This window comes from Lontra canadensis, unplaced genomic scaffold, assembly GCF_010015895.1.
Source record: "Lontra canadensis isolate GAN:19392208 unplaced genomic scaffold, GSC_riverotter_1.0 scaffold34, whole genome shotgun sequence".
In the NCBI taxonomy this organism is placed as follows: domain Eukaryota; kingdom Metazoa; phylum Chordata; class Mammalia; order Carnivora; family Mustelidae; genus Lontra; species Lontra canadensis.
The window spans coordinates 7,942,683-7,965,758 of NW_022631028.1; the positions used below are offsets into that span (position 1 = coordinate 7,942,683).

Below are 23,076 nucleotides of genomic sequence, written 5' to 3' on the forward strand. Positions count from 1 at the left end.
ATGAGAGTAGGTGGTGGCTGGAAGAGTGAAAAAAATCATGCTACCCTCTGTGATTTTTATTCTTCTACAAGACTATAATGTAATTTCCTTATCTATTATAAGCAGAATTCTACCTAAACACATATTAAATCTGAGGATTAATATATTATTTGGGGAAAATGTGCATCACTGCAAAAATGAGGACAGAATCACACAGTCAAGACCTGTTATGGATGCAAAACGCATTTGGAAGGAATGGGGCCCTGTTCACACATCGCCAAAGACCCGCCCTCGACAGGGCTGAGTTTAAGTGTATGAGGCACAATATAGCTCTTGTTTATCGCCATACGGAAGAAGCGTATACGGAACAGACACTAAGAGATTAAAAAAACCTTCCAAAAATAAAGCCAGAAAACCCAAAGCAGAAGAGGAAAAGTAGAGTGCTTCCTTTCTGTGTGTGTGAGAGACGAGACTATTTCAACAGCTGATTCCACCCTCAAAGTATACAGTGCACATAAAATAAATACAGGTCACAAAAATTAACAAATCATCATAACTGCCTAATACATCCTGGGCTGGCTGCGGAAAAACAAGATCATTCTGGATTTATATCTGTAAGTATGGGATTTCCTGGACAGCTAATATCCACAAACAATCAAACACAGGAGGAACACGGGGGAAAAAGGCAGCATTATTTCAAATTTGAGCTGGGAGTCGTGATTTGTAAAGGGCTGAACAGGAACTGGAGCTGAAATTCGAAGCAAGGAAATTCTTCTACTAGGCACTGATGGACATTTCTCTGTTTCTCTTGGCTCTGTGCAGGTTTTTAGGTCACTGGGTTTTGAATGCGATGCCAAGTGAGAATCTCACTAGCACAGAAACTTTGAAAAGGACAACTAACTTAATCCCTCAATTTAAATAAAATAATAATAATAAAAAAAAATCTAATGATACTTCACTCAAGAGTCAGAGCTTTTTATGAGACCTGTTGCCAATATTAGTGTCTTGGAATGATCTCATCTTTCATCCTGGCGAAATTCCAACACACAATTTCATTAACCCAGGTACTGCAGGTGATAAAACTCATTTTTCCCTAAAGAGACAGCTAAAAAGTACCAGTTATACATTTATGAAGTACCAGCAATCAAAATTATGGATTTTCTAAAAGGTTTTTAACTACTTTTATTGAAAGGAAAATCGCTGTCTCAGACTTTTGTGACACTGCTGCTAATAATAAATTTTACCATTTAGACATGGCCATAATATGGTAGACAGTGTCAATAAAAGTATGGAGCAAAGATGATCCCTGTCTTTTAAGTAATGCCTTCTAATTACACGCCGGAAATGATCACGTGAAGTATGTAACTAATGGCTCTTGAAAGAGAAGAACACACAACAATGTATCTCGAGTGGTACAAGGTACTGTATACACACACTCAGTTATACGCAGAATTAACTGCAAGATAGACTTTAGAGAATTTGTCTAAAGCTTCCAAAGTCTACAAGGAAAAATTAAATTTCATTTGCATTTCTGACTAAAGTCTGTTTGCTGGAAAAAAATGGGTTCAAAGGCTATTTGCTTCTTTCTTTTTTTGAGCAAAGTGGTGGCAAGGGGCCTGTTATCTTCGGCAAATTTGTCTAAACTTTTCTATCCAATATTCTATAGATCACTAGAGGGCACTGTGGTATTTAGGCCACTCTGACCTCTCTGAGTACTTGGAAAGGTCCTGAACTCCCAAACAATGTCAGAAAGGTGAAAGGGCAGACTTTTTAAGGGGGAGGGGACGAGTTCTGGTAGCAACCACTTCTTAATTTTTCTAAAGCAAGGCAAAAATGCACGATCAGAGTAAAAGTCAAATTCATCCCAAAACCCTGAGCTCACCTTGTGATACTCCAACACTTGTCACTTGCGGGGGGGGGGGGGGGGGGGCTGCAGGGGACCAGTGTCATCCCCATATTCTGGAAATTTCAATGGTGGGGCTGCGCTGGGCTTAGATTTGCAGACACCCACTTTCAAGCCTGCTACTCCCTCTACATGTGCTCAAGCCTCCTGCGCGAACTGGAGGCAATTTCACTGCAGAACTTTCAGGCGTGCAAACCGAGAGCCACAAATGGTTTGAAACAATTTATGATATCCGGCCTCCTTCGACATGTATTAGCATATACCTGGTTTCTTTAACATACACTTTGTTTTTCCAAAACCACAAACATGGTTGCTGCAACTTCATGTGGAAGTGCTTAAGGGGCGGAAAGTTAACACCTTTGTGATCCTTGCAGCCTCTCCGTGGTTGTTAAACAAAGGCCTCTTTGTGGAGGCTTTCTCGAGATGTTTTCTTAACATGTTCCAAGTAGTTTTAGGCCGGGAACTAAAGTAAACAAGATGTTACCATGATAAAAACACTTGTGAAAACATTACAGAGCGCACTTAGTAGTTTCTTTCACATAAAACTCTTCACAGTTTTGAGAAGTAAAATTCACAGGAAAAAAAAAAATTTTTTTTTTTTTTTTTTTTTTAAAGCAAATGGCCGATGAAATGACCTCAACTGCCTGCAGTTGTCGACCTTTTATGAAAGGGTCAAAGTTCCGGCCCTGGGCATTTTCCTTCACCTTTTCTTCTCCTAGCCTATTAGAGCATGTAGAACATTTATTTTAATAAATAATATACATCTGTCCAACACGCAAAGGAATGGTTTGTTGTCTGTGGTGCTCTTCTCCAAGACAAACAGCTCCAAAATAAAAATAAAACAAAAACAAGAATTCCTTTCAAATGGAAACCAAGCAAGGATGCGCATTACGCTCTTCTGAGATGTGACACAAATGACCATCTGGAAGAAAAACTCGGGGAAAGAGAGAAATTCTTCCCAAGCACGTGAGACTACCTGGTATTTGTGAAGCTACGGGTCTGGGTCTGATTTTACATTCTCAGTTAGAAACAGGGAAATGCGGTCATGATTCAACCTTCAAATCCGCTCCTCCACTCTCTCAGCAAACTGTAGGAGCCCTTTTTGAAAAGAAAAGGGGGAAGAATTATAAATCCGTGTTTCCCCAGGGAATGGCTGTGTCTTCAACCAGGTTTGAAAAGAAACAACCCGATCCAAGTGGGGAGAGATTGGAGGAACACAGGGAGCTCCACCTATCTGGATTGGATTGGGCTTGTTTTTGTATTGCCGTTATCGGAGGACTCCAAGCAAGGCAGGGCTAGAGGAGTTCATTAAAATTAGCATGGGCACCTGCTGGTATCCGTTAGCGGTAACAAATCCAACAGTCACATGATAACTCATAGCTGATGGGTTAACAAAAAAAAAAAATCAACACGAAAACTGCAACTTGTTTTGAGAAGAAACAGGAAAATAAATGCGTACAATAGACTGGGTATCTGCTGATTCTGATAAAGCCTGCCTCTGTTGGCTGTGGGGGAAAGACAACAGGATGGTTATTTGTACAGTATTTATCTTTGAAATCAAGGGCCCTGTGGTATACCTCACCTTGGGAACAAACACTGCAGAATGATCACAGAAAAGTGTCAAATCTCTGGTTTTGATTTACCAACAGTTATGATATTTTGCTCTCAGGAGGGAAAAAAGAATATGCCTCATTTTTAGACCCATGAGTCTCCCCTCCCTTCCCGTAACCTCTCTCTCTGTGAACACTGGCATTATACTGTCAGATGGGATTTTTATCCTGAATAACTAATCTTGGCCTCTCTAAAAAGTTACATCTCACAAGCCTGAGCAGAAGGTGGTCAGGGAACAGTTACAGAGCAAAGTCACTTTGCCCTTTCATACTGAGCCCTAAAAACCAGGTGGAGAAACCCAAGCCCATCTAAGTATTAAAAAAAAAAAAAAATACTGGTAAATGAAGTAACAGGGCAAGGCATATGTGGATGTTTCCCCAAAATATGAATAAACCTAAGGGTCCTGTAAACCTAGACTGCAATAACCCAGAACAGCAACGGCCACAGAAACGCAGAAAGATTTCCCAGCTATGAAGGTTATGACACCAAAAAACTTTACCCTGGGTCAGAGGTCAGCAATCTAAATGCCCATTCCTTACATCTGGTCCTATGGCTGCTTTTATGCCTACAATGGCAGAGGTGAGGAGCTGTGAAACCCAGCGTATTTACTGTCTGATCCCTTACAGAAAAAGCCTGCCATTCTGTGTCCCCGCCCCCCCGCCCCACAATCACATTTGACTGTGTGGGACTTTTGACAAGAACTTTATGGTTAAAAAATTATATTAAAGATCAGTCTCTTGTGACAGATGAATGCTCTGCAGTGTCATGATACCTTCCCTAATGGTCAGAAATATTTGGATTTCTTTTTTTTTAATTTTTAAAGATTTTATTTATTTGTTTGACAGAGAGAGAGATCACAAGTAGGTGGAGAGGTGCGGGGACCGGGTGCGGAAGACACAGGGAGGCAGGCCCCCCGCTGAACAGAGAGCCTCATGCAGGGCTCGATCCCAGAATCCTGAGATCGCAACCTGAGCCAAAGGCAGACGCTTAACAACCTGAGCCACCAAGGCGCCCTTAGAAACATTTGGATTTCTAAAATTATTCCTCCTTTAAAAATATACTTAAAAATATACTTAAATAAAATTATTCCTCCTTTAAAAATATACTTAAGTGAATAAATAAGAAGTACTAATATATTTTTAAAGAGTGCCTGGTCAGGCACTTTACATGATGTGTCTCTTAATTCCAACAAGCCTGAGAGGTGGGGTACTAAGATTATTGTCCCAAATTATGTGGGTGGATATTGGTGCTCAGAGATGCTGTGTAACTAGTTCACTGAACACACTAATACAAAGTGGCTTCACCACCCAATCTGCCTTTGCTTCAAAGCTTTTTCTACACCTACTGCCTTAAGTTGAAAGGATACAGTTAATAAACTGCACCGCTTCTAAACCAGGCAGTATTGCATAGCAGTTAAGAGCAAGCATTACAAAGGCAGACAGCTTGGGTTTGGATCCTGACTCCACCTCTCATTAGCTGTGTGACGCTGGGGAAAATCACTTAACCCCTCTGTGTCAGTTTCCTTATCTGTAGGTTGAGAGTAAAACCTTAATTATCAGGGTGGCGTAAGGACTAAATGAGTTATACAGTTGACCCCCTTGAAAAAGGTGGGAGTTAGGAACACTGACCCCCTCAGCGAGCAAAAATCTGTAATTCTGACTCCCCAAAAACTTTACTAGTATCCTACTGTTCACAGGAGGCCTGACCAACAGCATAAAAAGTCAATTAACACATATTTATATATATTGTATGTATTATATAGTGTCTTCCAATAAAGTAAGCTATAACAGAAAATACTAAGAAAATCATAAGGAAAGGAAATATATTTATAAAAATACTATATTTATTGGGGAAAAAGAATTTGCATGTAAGTGGATCTCTGCAACAAATCTGTGTTTGGGGTCAACAGCATGTGGGAAGTACTTGGAACTGTCCCTGCTGTACAGATGTTTAATTATAAACCCTTACTAAGGGAGTATAGAATCAGGGGACCAGGAGATAGGTTGAAAAAAACCAAAAAAACAAAAAAACAAAACTAGAAAGCCACAACTAAGTCAAGGTCTGAGCAATGCTACATTTTGTTAATAAGAGTGCCTCAGAGAAGCCAAACGCTGCTGGTTATCAACCTGCCGAAACCATGAGAAAACACCTCTAGGGAGGGATAATGGAAAAAAAGAGTTAACCCAAGAAAGGTGTGCTTCCAGGATCTACACTCTTGCACAGGTGGAGAAGAAATGCTTAAAACATCACTTCCCAATAACAGTGACTCCACGGGGACGTGAGTCAGAGGCCACGTGGTTTCTCTTTGACCCACACGAAATACAGTAGCTCTTCCAGACCAGATCAATGGAAAGCAAAGTTGGTTTCACTAAAGCCAGGGTGATTCCGCTTTAGACGGCACACAGATGGGGGAGAAGTGAGTCTGCGAGAAGACGAACTTATTTTCCACTACATTAAGCAAGACATGGAAACCTGAAGACAAGTCTGAATTTCCAAGAACTAAAATCATGCTGGAGAGGAATATACAGCCAACTGATGTGGAAAGAAGGAAAGCAGTAAGAGAACAGTGAGTTCCAGAGTTTTTTGTTTCGTTTTGTTTTTTCCTCTTCAGAATTTACTCTCCCTTTGCTGATTTACGTACTCCTTTCTTGCACTCAGGGACCAAGTCCCTCCTCCCTAGCCCCCACGTGGTTCATGGGGGTTAACACTTCCCTGTCTGCTCTGGAGGTGCGCATCTGATGGGAGCCGGGCTACATCACTGTGGCGGGCTCAAAGCTGGAACACGTGACTCAATCTGGGTCAAGGAGAGTCTGCTCAGGACTGCTGCTGGAACTACGGAGGAAAGAGATGCGCTCTGAGACGAATAAACTTAACGGCATGGCATCGTCCTCCTTAGCTCTACTTGGAACGATCCTAAGAACGACGGCAACGCAGAAGAAAACTGAGCTAAAAGACACAGAACCAATTCTCCGGTAACACCGCTGAAGGATCTGAATGCAGCCACGGATGTCCCAGTAACAAGAGTCAATTATCATTAGGGAATGATAATTCCCTAATATTTTAGGGGAAAATCCCCCCGATTTTTTTGAGTGGGGGGAAAGGATGAGGGTTAAGCCAATTTACGTCAGGCTTCTGTAGCGTGCGAACAGAAGTCTTCTAACAAATACAAGTCCACAACTAAGTCCCAGGAAATCAACAAGCAACAGGTGCAGGTTCACAGTGGGCATTCCAATTCCACTGAGCAAATGCGAACTGAAAACATGTCATTTCATGAGCAAAACCGCAATATATAATTTAGAGGTGGTTTCCTATAAAGAGCCAGACTCCTCTACTATCCTTAAAAGGGTTTTTTTTTTAAAAAAAAGGAATTACTCTAGGTCCCAATTCTGATGATCTTTAGGTTCTCTTCTTTAGTATGAGGTGTGGTTTGAAAGTTTACTATCTCATGGTGGAGGCAGAGAAGAAAAAAAAAAAGATTATATATGTAATATATGTAATATTACATGTAATAAATATATATTATATAATAAAATTATATATAAAACACATATACATTATATATATATGTATATATCTATCTCTTTCTATCTATAGATATCACCTAATTGTCCATTTACATAATGGACTTTGGATTTGAGGATGAGGGTGGAAATACTTTGGTAATAAACAACATTTTAAAAATGGATCATATTGGAAAACTGCCCCTTTCCCTTGTGACTCAGAAACAGATACACTGAGAATATTCATAGCAATTGTATATTTCTAGAGACTTTATGAAAATAAATCTTATTTACAGATGGTTATCAGCCGTTCTAAAGATGAGCGAAATTAGCACCCATGCATTTCTCAAAGCTAGCACTGGTGAAGAAGGTGAAGTCAGAATTTGAAAGTGGCTTCTGCTGAGGTCTTTTTCTTTCATTCTCTAAATACAATTAGGTAATAACAAAACAATGATTTATAGTGAGTGATTTATGAGAGAACAAAGCCCAATAACAGTAACTTGAATCACAAGAATTGTGAAGGGCTTTTGCTTACTGATCTTGATTGTTGATATTTAAAACAAATTTCAGGCATCTCCTTTTTAAAAAAAATTTTTAAGTACTTAAGTTTCTAAGGACCACCCCCCATGCTTTTCAAGTAAAATGTTATAGTTGGGAAGCTCTGACATAGATTCACAGGCTTCCTTAATTAAAAAATGATATTCACCAAGGCCCCCTTCAGGTAACACTGGATGTACTTTCAATGGCAGGTTTATAAGATTTGTATCCAGGTCCATAAAGTTAAATATAGAGATTGTTTTAACAATATAAAGACTGCACAGAACCAGAAAACTGCACATAAATCTGCCTGCTTCTAGTTTTAGAGGCTTGAATAAGACAGAAAAGACAGAAGGAAAGATCCCCAAATACCAAATTTGTAAGCTATCATGAAGCCAGATATAGAGGACGGATACGTGTGCGTATACCGGATTACGGCATGATCGGTAAATATGCTGAACACAATGTATTATTATATTTGGTATGTCAGTGATTCAGTGATACTATCAATAAATCTATGAGGGTGTCCATAACACAGGGCAGTTTAGTCTACATTTTATTAAAGGACAAGGTCACTGTAGGGAAGGGAAATAGTAAGATGTAGTGCAGAAGCCTTTCATTTCAATTAGGAGAAGATTCATGTATCATTTATTTCCAGAGACACTTTAACAGTGTTACAGATTCAAATGGAACAACCCAAGTTTTCAGTCCTACTGTAACTGGAGAAATTAAAGTTACTCCATTCTCACCATAAGGACATGAATCTGAACTAAAGTGAACGCCAACATGGAAAGGTAAGAAGCAAGGTGGTAGCATTTCCTTGGCACCCATTTCTTTCTTTCTTTTCTTTTCTTTCTTTCTTTCTTTTTTTTTTTTTTTTACAAAAGGAAATTTATTTCAAAAGCATAAGGCACCTATTTCTTAAGTGTGTAAAGTCATTTGCAGAAAAATAAAGAGGACCAATCACCAAGCTACAACTAGCCAGTCACTGATAGCAGTTCTAAAAAATTAGAGTTAGTAGGTCAGTGATTCAGTATGCAGACACATGAATAAAAGTGAAAAATAAATTATTGCTAATTTAATACTGGGAGAATTTTTATTTAATCACTATCATTCTGAGAAAACGGGTAAACACAGACTCGCACGAAGAGCATCAAAACTATCCTTGGTTATACCTCCTTTGCCCTTTACAATCAACCCTCCACAGATTCTGTAACTACTCCTATGACAATGTGCTAGACCTTATGATTTAGAGTCCATTCTCAAAATGGTGGTATGAAACCCTCCATCAAAAAGGCATTTTATGAGAAAAAGCATGAACAGTGGGAGGTGATGGCTATGTAAAAGAAAAAAGCAATATAAAATCATTCTTACTTTAGAAATGATTGGAAATCTTCGCACACTGCTTCACAGCCTGGCCACTTGCATACACCATGTCCATAGAGAGGATGGCTATGGGGGTGCTCCTCATGGGACAAACTGAAAAAAAAAACACACACACACACACACACAAAAGGACAAGAGAATGAATATGTTGCCAAGAACGATCCCATCAGACTTAAAAGGCAAGAAGAACCCACATGGCTGAAAGTGGACATGGAGGAATCGAGGGTTTCTTTTCCCCCATGAATTTACTAATTAATTCTGAATTGTTCTTTGAAAGCAAGAGTTAAATTCCAAGATGTGAATAGTCCAATGTTAGAAATGTAACCACCATATATGAAAAGTGTTTGACAGGCTTTTGTTAGAGGCAAAGCTCTCTACTCAGACTGTGAAGGATTCTTTAAAAAGCTAGAATTTATCATTTAATCTACATAATGAAAATGATAAAAGTCTGTACTTGATTTTGAGATTCTCTTGCTGTTTTCTACCCAGAGTATTATACATTTTCTTCCTCCTCTCCACCAGAAAACTGCTTTCACATAATTGTATGATCTTTTCATAAATTAATTTTATCTAGCAAAGAATAGAGAAATTAAATAATTTAGAATAAAATAATTTAGAAACACAAATATATCCAAGCAAATGATTAGCTTTAAAAAGATACTGATAACAGCAAAAAGATTATATCCCTAAAATTACAGACACCAAGAGTGAGAAAAAACTTAGCATGAACACGAGGGGTTAATCCTCCAGTGGGGTTCCAATCAATACATAATGATTTGACCACAAGGATCCAAGTCATGGGATGCTTTGATCCACGCCATGTGGTGCTCGGGGAAGTATATCTGTTGTACTCGCTGAGGAACCATATTCTCAAATATTTTCTCTATTAGATTTCTGCATCCAGACTTCTTTCAGACAAATTATTTTTATACTCATTTCCATAACCTTAGATTCCATCAAATAGAAGTGTAAAACGAACACAGAGAGTTCTGTTTCGTACTCAAGCACAATCCCTTCAAGGAAAGGGCTGTCTTGCAACTTACTCCACTGCCTCTCCATGACTTTGAACTTCAATCATGACCACACACACACACACACACACACACACACACATGCACGGCTTCTATTTTATATTACCACCAGGATGTGCATTCATCTATCATCTATCGATTCACACTCACAGAGCGGACATACACAAATGCCACTTGTCCCTGACTTATAACATAATGAATCCACGGTGGGCATATTATGAACAGTTAAACTAAGGAGCAGTAGGAGTAAACACACGTGCGCACAGAACTATACCTTATCAGGGATCAATAGGTCTCTCTCTGGCTTTTAAATAATTACACTGGAAATTTAATATCACTTGAAAATAATGACAAGCTTCTCTGCCTTAAAATAGAAAATACATCTGGGAACCAGAAAAAATTTACAGAAGTCTAACTCATAAAGATGTCCCTCATGTGAGAAAAGACTAAGATTAGTGAATGAAGGTGGCTCTGTAGTGGAACTTATAAAGCCCAATGACAAAAGGCTGCTCTCTAAGCAGTGAAGACAGCAGAAGTCCATTGGACCAAAAGAATTACTGCCAACCCAAGTTCATCTTTGGATTTTTAAAAATTTTTTTTGTTTATTTATTTGACAGAGATCACAAGTAGGCAGAGAGGCAAACAGAGAGAGAGAGAGAGAGGAGGAAGCAGGCTCCCCGCTGAGCGGAGAGCCCAATGCAGGGGTTTATCCCAGGACCCTGAGATCATGACCAGAGCCAAAGGCAGAGGCTTTAACCCACTGAGCTACCCAGGCACCCCCATCTTTGGATTTTTTTAAAGACTAAAATCAATTACATAAGATGATGGATACTAGTGAAACTATTTTGGTTCATGGTCATGACACAAGTAAATCAAGTCAATCACGTCATTATGCTGTACAACTTACACATGCCATATGTCAGTTACATCTCAGTAACACTGGAATAAACAGATATGGTACCAAAACAGAATTTCAAAAATTATGGACAATATTTGAAATCAGAGAATCCTTCTAAGGACTCGAATTCTCAGCTATTCTATGGGAAGGAAATCATTTAAAAACTATTCCTACCAATAGCTTAGAAAAAAGGAAAAAAAAAACCTAAATCATTATTTTCTTTACCAACTCATTTATATATATATATATATATATATATAAATATACAATACCCACTTTTGACAAATTAAGGTGTGAAGATTTAAATCATCCTTTTATATTTAATATAATTTTGTTATTAAATAATTTCTCGGGGCACCTGGGTAGCTCAGTGGGTTAATGCCTCTGCCTTCAGCTCAGGTCATGATCCCAGAGTCCTGGGATCAAGCCCCGCCTCTGGGCTCCTGCTCAGCAGAGAGTCTGTTTCCCTTCCTCTCTCTGCCTGCCTCTCTGCCTACTTGTGATCTCTATCAAATAAATAAATAATCTTTAAAAAATAAATAAATACATAATTTCTCATGCTATCAACTGTCTTCAAAACTTTATTTACTGAAGCTAGCAGCCCATGATAAATTATCATGGGCCTAGTTACATACCAAAATTTGTCTAACTACCCATTTTGGACACTGAGAGTCCCTTCATGTTTCATATGTTTATGAATAACATTAAAAATAAAATTTTACCAGGTGAAATATTCCAGCTTATAACTGATTTTTACAAGACACATTCAGAGAAATAGGATGAATCCGTAGGTGAGTACTACTTTTTTAAATTCACTACGACTATTCCCTCAAGTAGCTCTCGAGAGATGCTCAGTGCCCAGTACATTCTTAACCATTATATATACTTTGTGTGATCCCTTAAGTTGGAAACCAAATGCCTCAACTAGTTAGGATACAAAATTAGTATCACTAGTTAAAAACTGCAGATGGTTATTCTAATTGTATTTTGTTGGTGGTGGTGGTGGTGTTGTCAACTGCAGAGTATTCTGAAAAGTATGAAAGGAAACCTAGAGGGATTTAAGACTCAACATAAAATCTACATGATTTAACATGGACTCTGCCATCCCTTCCCCCGTCCCCCCCAATCTCTCTGCTTTTTGGTTAACTTACTTGTGAAGGCCCTGTGGCTTGACTAAAAACCACTCTGCTCTAAGAGTGTTGTTTTTTTTTTTTTAATCAACTTGGTATAGACTTATTTCCAAGTAAGAACAGAGGACAGTTCAGTAAGGCCTTAGAAAGACAACTGAAAGCTAAAGAAACAAAGTCCTCCCACACACATACATAGTTCCATACTCAGCAGACCACCTAAAAGCTTAAGTGTACATTAAAATAGTATTTATTTCTTATGGAATTAAGATATGCTCTTATTTTAGTAAGTTCACATAACTCTGAGCTGGTTACTGAAGAAAGTCCATTCCTCACGCCACACCACCCCTATCCCGTACCTAATAACCTCACCCTGGGTAACACTGTTAACGGCTGGTATGTTACAGTGCTACATTTTTCTTCTAATGTATTACTAGTTTACAAAAATGGAAACTATAGACACTACTGTTACTTGTTTTTCATGTTTAATATATAATAGGATACTTTGATTTCATTTATTTCTGGCATATCACAGGTGCATTTATTTAGGCCCTGAAGGAAAAGGCACTTAAAGTGTACAGCGAGGGATGGTCCACGTTCCCACCTAAGAGTGCTTGGTGCAATTCACAGCCAGACTGGCATTCCACCCGAGGTGTATTCCAAGCAAAGCTGATTAATGATGACCACGAGTAGGGGTAGGACTCAAAGCTCTGAAATATTTGCTTTTTTTTACCCACACTCCTAATTTTCTAGAAGATGAAGCCATTCAACCCCATTCCTACCCAAACCTCCTGGTAAACTTAGGTGTGAGCAGGGCTTCAAGGGGATCCAGACATTTTTAATAAGGCTCTGATGCATCTCAGAGTGCAGGACCACTGGCTCCGGCCGCCCTGATCTGCATGGCCAGTGACTATAATTGGATACTTTTTTTTTTTTAAGATTTTATTTATTTGACAGACAGAGATCACAAGTAGGCAGAGAGGCAGGCAGAGACAGAGAGAAGGGGAAGCAGGTTCCTTGCTGAGCAGAGAGCCCGATGTGGGGCTCGATCCCAGGACCCTGGGATCATGACCTGAGCTGAAGGCAGAGGCTTTAACCCACTGAGCCACCCAGGAGCCCTATAATTGGATACTTTTAAATACACAAAGTTGTCTGGGAAAAAGTGCTTGACTATGGAAGGAAAAGGAACAGGCTGGTGATGGTGCCCAGATAAAATATGTCTGGACAAACACAGAAGGAACCCTAATAATTGTCAGGGGTGATGAAGAAACAACTTCCACTGTATCACTTTGGATGTTTTTATGTTGTACATTGCAGAAATGCTTTGCTGTGCAATTGTCATTTCTTTTCTTATATATGTACGAATATGAACATATACAGGCACACATGAAAAAATCAAGTGGTACGCAGGACTCCATATTGAGACTGCCATTGGCCCTGAGAGCTGCACAGCAGAGCCCATGGTGCGTGTGGCTGAGTCCTGCTTCTGGCCTTTTAGTCATGTTGTGGGATATACCAGCTGTAGTTCTGAATGGGAGCGTTTCTGTGTCATCGGAAAAGCGGAACAGACATTTGTATCCTGACTGCCTTTAGGGATGTGCCAAAAGGTAACAGAAGGGAAATTTATTCTTCTTATGTCAAAGTATACCAGCATCCTATAAAGTTAATCTTCTCTGGTGTAACCAAGAGGAGAATAAACTTTGAAGAAGATGACGTCAACAGACACCATGCTGTACCCCAAGACATTTTCCTGCCAAGTTAAAGACAGTTAGTTTTCCTTTCTTCTGAAGGCACACTCTCAGCTTTTCCTGTGCCCTCACCCAAGTTCTCATGGTTGTCTTTGGAGTCGTCCCCAAGATGTGCATTTTCCCCTAAGAGTGCTGTTTTCTTCCTCTGGAAATTCCTCATTTCATCTGTAACAAAAGTCTCCATCTGTGTGCATCAGGTCTATAGCTACCTTCCCCCATGCTTCCCCCGAATTAACCCCAAATTATAAATCGTGTGTTATTTCACTGGCATGTTATTTCACAAATTGAGTTATGAAAGACTGTTGGTCATTCTCCAATCACTCAAAAAGGTGGAATACGTTTTGCCTTTTAAGTGTTATTAAGAGATTCATACACCATACGATTCACTCTTGCACATGTATAAGTCCATGGTTTTGAATATGTTTAAAGCTGGGTAACCACATCACATATAATTTTAGAATATTTCTATCACACCAAAAAGAAATCTCCTACCCATTTATGATCACTCCCCATCTCTTCCTAACCTTCAGCTCCTTCTAACCACTAGTCCTTCTGTTTCTAGACATATGCTTATTCTGGACATTTCATATAAATAGCATCATGCAAGATGTGTTTGTGTCAGCCTTTTTCCACTTAGAATAATGTTTTGGAGGTTCATCCTCACTGTAGGACATATCAGTATGTCTTTTCTTTTTTACAGCTGAATAGTATTCCACTGGGTATACAGAAACTTTTTTTAAATTTTTTTATTTTTTAAATCCATTCATTCACTGATGGACATCGGGGCTGTTTCCACATTCTGGCTACTGTGAACAGTGGTGGTACCAGAGTGCATGTCCATGTACATGATGGAACTGATGTTCTCAGTTCTTTGGGGTATATATCTAAAAGGAGAATTGGCAGGTCATGTGGTAAGTCTACGGTTAACATTTTGAGGAAATGCCAGAAGAGTTCTGAAAGCGGCTACACCACCTTTAATTCTGACCAGGATTGTTTGAGGGTTACGATTTCTCTACATACTTGCTAGCTATACGTCTTTATTTTCGCCACCTTGGTAGATGAAACGTGGTGCCTTTTGTGTTTCTTATTTATAATTATTTAATGTTTAATGATGTTAAGCGTCTTTTCATGTGCTTACCAACCCTGTATATATCTTCTTTAGAGATAGGACTATGCAAATTCTTTGAGCACTTTTTAAAAATTGGGCTATCTTTTTTACTGTTGAACAGCAAGTTTTAACTTATCCTGCACGTTAGTTTCTTATCAGATGTATGATCTACAAATATTTACTCCCATTTTGTAGATTGTCTTTTCAGTTTCTTGACGGTGTGCTCTGAAGCACAAGTCTCCAGTTTTGACAAAGTCCAATGTATGTATTTTTCCTGTGGTTCCATGTGATTCTGATGTCATATCTAATAACCCACTGGCTAATTGAACATAATGAAAATTTATTCCTGTATTTTCTTCTGAGAGCTAGCTCTCGCATACATTTTGAGCTCATTTTTGTATATGGTGTGAGGAAGAGTTCCAACTTCATTATTTTGCATATTGCACCAGCAGCATTTGACAAAAAGATTATTCTGCTCTAACCTAAATGAACTGTCTTGGTGCCTTTGCCAAAAATCAATTGAACAGCACATCTGGGTGGCTCAGTTGGTTAATGGACTGCCTTCAGTTCAGGTCATGATCCTGGAGTCCTGGGATCGAGTCCCGCATCGGGTTCTCAGCATTATGGGGAGTCTGCTTCTCCCTCTCACCCTTTCCCTTACCATACTCTCTCTCAAATAAATAAAATCTTATACAAAAATTAACTGAACATAAATTGATTTTGGCTACATTTTGCACATGGATTCTGCACAGGGCAAAAATGACACATCTTGTTAATAATGAGATGAATAAGCAGGAGGTGTTCAGTGATTACTGGTTAAAGGAATGAAGGAGGTCTATGCCTTTCAATAAGGATTAACGGTGTCCTTACCGCTGCTGTGAAGCAGGAAGCGGTTCCCTTCTAAACCATTCCCCACCCCCTACAAATACACCAGAAAGCACAACTAATACCTTTCCTGCCTCCTTTGCATGCCTACAAGCAGTTCTGTCTCTCTCTTGCCCATGGGTCACCCTCCTTTTCCCCCACCATTCGGCCTTTCATTCAACCAACCAACATTAACAGAACGCTAGCCCTAAGACAGGCACCAAGATACTGATGACGAAGACCAGTTCTCTGCCAAACTGCCTCGGTTCCTCCCTACGGCTCAAGTCTCTCCCCGCCGGTCTTTTTTCCGATTCTTTGGTTTCACGTCCATGTGCAAGTGACTCCTTATGTCCACCCCATAACGCAGTCAGTCACAGAATCTTCCCCTCTCAGATCCATCACAGCCCATAGTTTTGGCTGGGTGGCAAGGGACTGCTCACTCCTTGCCAAAACCTGTGACAACCACAGACCTCAGGGTTCCAGAAAGGTGTTCTTTTGACACAGTTTCAGGACCACCTACTAAAAAACGCTTTACACTAAACTGTGACCATAACCACACAAGTATCAATGAAAGCCACTTCTTACAGCTTCTTCTTTTATACGTTTAGTTCTTTAATGACAACTTACAGAGAAAGGATCCCACTTTCTCCCCCTCTCTGACATCACTTTTTAGTTCTTAGCCTAGATTTCCCTGCCTTCTACTTTGCTACCACATCTTACTTTCAATGACCCTGTAAGTGCCAGATCAGGATCTCTCAGGTTGAAAGAGAGGAGTATGAACTCGATTTCTAGTGATGAAGTGCTATCAGAAGACACGGTGACTTTAGAGGTTTTAAATGTTCACAAACTAACGGATCTGTTTATGATATAAGCCATAAGTCCATTTCAGGGACACCAAACAAGGTGGGTTGGCTTTAGGACTCCATCAGAGTGGACCTTACAATACAGAGCGATGCAGAGGAACAAGAGCAAAAGAGATGATGACTTAAATCTCCACCACAATGTTCCATTTTAGAGTTTATGCTTCTGACGTCTTTCCTACTATTGGGTATCTCCTCAAAACCAGCGGGAAGTCCAAGTTTCTTGCAGAAACTAAAGTGACAGGTCAAGTTTCTTCATGGGTTACCCTGCAGTATCGGGAGGAAAAGGTCTTACACCTGCCTACCAACGCACAAATGATATGTGGGAACAGGGGAAATGAGGATGTGAGTACAGCATCCTTGCTCCTGAGAGCTCTGTAAAAATGACCTTTTCCCTCTAACTTTCACTGAAAACACTTCAAGGAGCAGGCGGGCTTCTCATTTCCCATTGAAAGCTGGGAAACGGCTCAGGTGTCACATTTCTAGCATACTGCCTTCATTTTGCTTTTCACTCATTATAGAAATACACCATCCTATGTGTTTATTCATCGGTTATCTGAAAGTACGCTCGCCGTCAGTTCCATCACCTTCCACAAAGAGAAGAGTGTCTAAGGAAAGCCTATGAGAGTCCAGCCTGAAGTGAGTGAAGATGAAGTCTCCACCAACAGGAACACACACACACACACACACACACACACACACATACATGTGTGCACGTATGCACGCACACACACACATACACACACACACTCACATTCTCTCTTCCACGCTCTCATGTGGTGAATCCTTGACTCTCCTTCCCCAGAACGCTCATCATCTCAATTTTCTGCTGCTTTTCAAATCATGTTTAATTAGAGGATTTCACATTCCCTTGTGATATGATATTCATGAGTAAAACTTGCAATTGGAGTGACTGTGAATTAGTCTATTAAGAGCCAGATTTGTGCTTTTAAACAATGATAGAGATTATTGTTATTATCTGCTCTCAATATTGTGGCTTGGGATGTGAGGGTTACCTTAACTAACTTGAGATCTGAAGTAAAAGCTTTTAACAACTTAGGTCCAGGGGTTTTGGTTTTGATTTTGTTCTCCCCCCTTGCATTGCAGAGTATCCTATAAGATATACAGGGTTCCCTCTCTGTAACGGCCCTCATGGCGTGGCCCATGAGAGCAGTGTGTGGGGTGAGTGTGAGTGATATACAGATATCCTCACCCTTGTAGTTACAAATTCATGTACATGTGTACTAGAAAAAAAAAATCTGACTAAGACATCAGATTCATGACTTCTCAGTGTTATATTTTCTTGCAATCTATTTAAGTCACTCACTTTTAATCAAAATATTCAGTAATAAGTAGTGAACAGGTACATGCAGGTATGGCCAAAATGCAACATGGTGGGAGATTGATTCAAAGTCATTACTGTCCAGGCTTAAAAGATGGTATTTGTATCCAAGGGTATGCAAACACAACTTTCCTCTCTCACTATTCCTCTCAGAGTAATGCTTCCCAAATTTTATTCTGGATATGAATCGTCGGGAGATCTTTTTAACGTGCAGATTCTACTTAGTTCTGGGTTGGGCTGCAAGGCTGTGCTTGCCCGCAAAGCTCACGTGTGATGCCCGTGGCTCATGTGTGATGCCCGTGGTGGTGGGTTACAGACCACAGCCTGAGTGCTGAGTGCCTTGAGAGCTTCCTGCTCTGCATCTAACCTAAAAATGACTGTGCTTTATTAAAGGGACACTCAGGGGGTGCCCTACTCACTGTGGGTTGAATAACAAGATAGAAATGGATAAATATGGAGAGGGGCGGCCCTGGGCAACCTCACCAAGTAATAGCTGCAAGCTCATTAAAAAAAAAAAAAAAAAGAAAGAAAGAAAGCCAGCTGGCCCTGTTACCTAAGAATGATAGGAAAGGCTTTTTAAGACTTAATGTAATAGAAAAGGTAAGACTGGAGGTGGTTTGCACAGCGAAAAGATAATTTCCTGTTTCTGTGGACCAAACACCGATTTCACATGAGCACAAATATGGGGAGTGATCTCATCTGAGAGTGATGTTTGCCGGGTATTACGTGGATCAGGAACAGCCTGGCACACACAGATGAATTGGTAAACCTGACAACTCAGAACTTCACTGTGCCCAAGCTCGACAAGTGCCTAAGGCGTCCTCTAAGTCTGGTTCATACCCTAGGAGCCTGGAAGTACAAGATGCATGTGTACCTAAGATCTTGAATTAAGTTTTTAGGAAGATAAATGGTAGTTCTGGGCTTTCCCAGGAAACCAGGATCAACATACAGTGGAAACAGGGTTGCAGTCCACCTGGCATAGTACCATATTCAGTCAAGGTCTCTCTCCTCAGTGAAGAGGGAATCTGACCAAAATATCCCGATACAGGACACGCTTGCCCTCAACAGTGGCCCATACAATGTCCGTTAAAGCAAGGATACAGAGTTTAAAAAACAAATAAACAAAAAAAAAAAACCTGGCAGATTTAATTTATATTAGCTAAAAACATATGGAGTATCTCCAACCTCTGATTTCACTGGTATCATTTCTTAGGATGAGGCCTATTTGACTTTAATTTTAAAAAAATGACTTGATTTCAAGAGAATAATATAAATCATACTGTAAGTAGATATGGTGAAGTTCACAGTCATGGGACGTCAACCCAGATGGCTGAGGTTTGGGAAACCCAAAGTGCATGATGTATTCTACAAGGAGATTCAGTCTCTAGCTGGCTTAACTTCCTCAGTAAACAATGAACCAGCAGCAAGTCACTGAAGACGCCCTTTTAATTGAATTTTCAATGGGGAAGGAAGAGCCTCGGGGTCTTCCTGGACTTAGGACACAAAACCCACAGAGGGCACTCCATCCACTACTTCTGGGACTTAAACCTATCACAAGGGACTTCAGAGGCTCTCATCTACAGGCTGCAGATGTGACTAGTAAGTGCTGCTCTACCAATGGTAAGAACCCAGGGTTGGGTGGCATGAGATCAGCAGTTCCTTTCTTCACCATCCACTTCACCCAATTGCCTGCCCCATCTCTTACTGGGCAAAATATGCCTTCTTGGTTCCCAGATGCCAGAAGTATGTGCCCCAGCGGGACAATAGAGCAGAGAATGAGAGCTTGAGAATCTGAGAGCAACTGATCACAAACAGCGAGTGGGTGATGACAAAAGCAGAATGTCTGTGTATACATGGTGATGAGTGAAGGAATAAATAAAAGGAAGGGAGAAAAAAAAAAAGGAAAAGGCAGAAGTCCAGCTTTTGTTTCTGGGCCACTAAGGGCCATCCTGAGTTTATGAGAGTTTACCACTGGCAGCATTAACACTGGGATCTCGTTAAGAAAACAGAATGCTTTCCAAAGAGTGGCTGTGAGCAACTGTGTCAATACAGACATAGGGACCACTAATCCAAAAATTATTAACACCATTAGGCAGGCATTCTGATTATGTCAATGCAAGTGTGTTTGCACTGGTGACTCATGAGGTCTATGTGCAATGTGCCCATATGTTAGAGGCACCAACGGTACCCAAGAAAACCAAAAAACATAAATAAAAGTTCAATACTAATTCTTCATAGTCCTTCCTCCAGAATATTGTTCCATTCTCCAGAATGGAAGCCAGTGCAATTATACTCCAGAAACAGCAGAATCACGTAAGTGTAGAGTGAGGACCAGATGCACAAGCTGGAGATGAGGAGACGAGTGACATAAGGATACAAACTAGCTGAGAACCATGAGGTTCTCCATTTATGTTCCCTTAGAACTATCCCATATGTTATGGAATTATTGTTATTCCTCTGTAGGACAAGATGCTTCATTAATGTTCACTGGATTAAACTCTTCTGTGCCTTTAATTGCACAGTGTTTAAGTGAACACTGAACTTGTGATAAGCATCGTGTTAGGTTCCTAGATCGGAGTCTCTAAGTTGGGGTTCATGAGAAGACCCATGGGTGAGTGGTAAGATCATATTACAGTTTCTGTATGCATGTGTTAGGATAACTTTTGTTATCTTAGGGCTTTTGTAAGAATATACACATGTATATGGGTATATCTTTCTCACCCTTAGCCTCTAATTTTTATAATATAGATAATATATTAGATGTAAATAATTGATTAAAAACACACTTTGTAGGGATGCATATTCAAAATCAATAACAACAACAACAATGTGAATAACCACATACAATCGGAGGCTGCTGGCTGTTCCCTTCCTTGCTAAAAGAGTTGTACCCAATTCTCCACCAGGAGAGAAAGAGAATTGAGCAGATGGCTGGGACAGAAAACGCTGTAGACTCTTATCTGGGCTTTACAGTATCAGTAGGAGCTCAACGGCTACAAGGAAGAGAATGAGAGCAGGCAGATGGCTGAAGCACAAAAAGCATCTTTAGGCATTAAAAAAAAATTAGAAAAACAAACAAGAGTGCTTACAAATGATTTAAAGGCTGATATTAAATAATTTTTTAAAATTCTGTTCCATAACAGTTTATATTAGGTCATAGTCTTAAGAATTTCCCTTTCTCCACATCGCTTCTCTGTCACTTTGAATGGTAGCAGGGGAAGAATGCCACAGCATAAGGATGGTCGAAAGCAGTGGTTCTCAAAGTATGGACCCTGGGAACCTGGCGGAGATGCAATTTCTTAGTCCTTACCCCAAGTTACTGAATCAGAAGTACTGGGACTGGGCTCTGGCAGTTTGCAGGGGAGTCAGTCTTCCCAAAGATTCTGATGCGAGCTCACGGGTGAGGAGCACTCTTAGGCGGAACCCAGCTTTTTCTGTAAGTATCTGTAAGATTTCTGTAAGTATCAACAAGACTAACCAGGTGCTCCTACAGCATCTGTGGCCAAAGGGTAGCAAATACAGAACTACTCCCAATGGGTTCTTAATCTTTACTATTCCCTTAGTTCACCTTCTTCTGCACATTTCAGCTTGTCTCTGCAATGAAATTTTGCACCTATCATACCAGGCTGGTGATGCCGGATGATTGGGAGGCAGCAATCAACAAGAGATAGGGAACCTTCCTTCATGGACCTTACCGTATTCAAAAGTTTCACCTGATGCACGGGGCGGGGGCGGGGGCGGGGGGTGTCTTGGAAATACATACACTGTGACATTCCACTAGTGCTCATTTTAAACAAAGCAGTCACTGTATCACATTTTGTATATATTCATATCACCACCTTTATTACGCTGAGTTGCAAGCATCTCCTTCCCTGTATGTCTCTCTCATTAGACGGTGAGCTCCCAAAGGGGCAGAACGAGGTTGTAGTCCTCTATTAAGTCCTTGAACCTATGTAGTTAGTATATAATTAATGCTCGATAAATGCTCTTTGAATGAATAAATGACTTCGACCGTAATTAACAGCGCTTGTTAATATTTACTGAGCACCTCCTATGTGCCAGAGCCTGGTGTCACGCCCATTTCACAGATGGACAACTGAGCACACCAACATTAAGTCACCTCAGTGGGCAGCCTGGATTGGAATGCAGGCGGTCCGGCTTCAGAGCCCACACCTATCACCACTAAACACGGCCACCCCCGCACTAAATGAGGTTCGGGGCCATGGTCCCGCAAAACATGTTCTTTCTGCCCCTGACTCAAGGCCCATACTTCTGCTGCACCCTAAGCCTAGAGGGCTGTTCTGTCACTTCCTTCCATCTGTTCAAAGGTCACTTCCTCACAGAGCCTTTGCCAGACTCACTCTTCTCCCTTCCCTGCTTTATTATTTTGTTCAGAACTTCTTCCTTTTTATTATGTAATTATTTGTTTGTTCTACTTCTACTGTAATGTCAGCTCCATGAGGACAGACTTTGTCAAGCTCACAGCTGCGTGCCCCGGAGCCTAGGACACTTGGCACGTGGTTGGGGTTTGGTAAATTCTGCTCAACGAACGCATGCATGCTAGTACCATCCACTGACTTCTGTCCCACTCTCCAACACGTTTTTGTTGAACTCTGGACAACTTCCCACTTATCCTTGTTTTTGCCTGTACAATCTTCTAATTTATTCAAACACCACTGGATTATTCCAGCTCTTGGTGTCATTTTTTTTTTTCTAATTAAAGTAAACTGCCATTTACTCCTCACACTGATCTTTAACACGAGACTTCTTGTTCTTGTCATAAATATGACTCATACGGAAAAATGGAAGTTGAACACCGGGGCTCATATGTACAAGAATGTTTCCATCAACAGTTCAGATATAAAAGGTAGAGACATAGCCATAGAGGTCTGTCCAGTTTTGAACTATAGTAATAGTTTCAGCCTTTCGGATATAGAACCTAAAATTCCACCAGATGACTCAAAGGCCCCTCTTGAAAGCAAATACCACATCATTTACACAAATGCTTTAGGTTTTTCTTTCCTTCTGTCATAATATACCTTCAAATTCAACATTCACAGCCAAGATGTAAAATATCCATAAAGAAGAGATCCTCAAAGATAGATTTCAAAGTATTAAAAAAAGAAGGGAGGGAAGAAGGGAAGGGAAGGGAAGGGAAAGGAAGGGAAGGGAGGAAGGGAGG

At 40.2% G+C, this 23,076-nt stretch overlaps 1 protein-coding gene and 1 pseudogene across 15 annotated transcripts in view; both read right to left on the minus strand.

Moving 5' to 3' along the window:
- Positions 1–23,076, minus strand: part of FOXP1 (forkhead box P1) — a 576,422-nt gene that overhangs the window by 45,669 nt on the left and 507,677 nt on the right. For all 15 annotated transcript variants that reach the window (XM_032867389.1, XM_032867390.1, XM_032867391.1 and 12 more), the window contains one exon: positions 8,905–9,009. In XM_032867389.1, the coding sequence (XP_032723280.1) occupies positions 8,905–9,009 (105 nt within the window). The remainder of the gene's footprint in view (positions 1–8,904; positions 9,010–23,076) is intronic.
- Positions 12,575–12,830, minus strand: LOC116873549 (annotated as a pseudogene).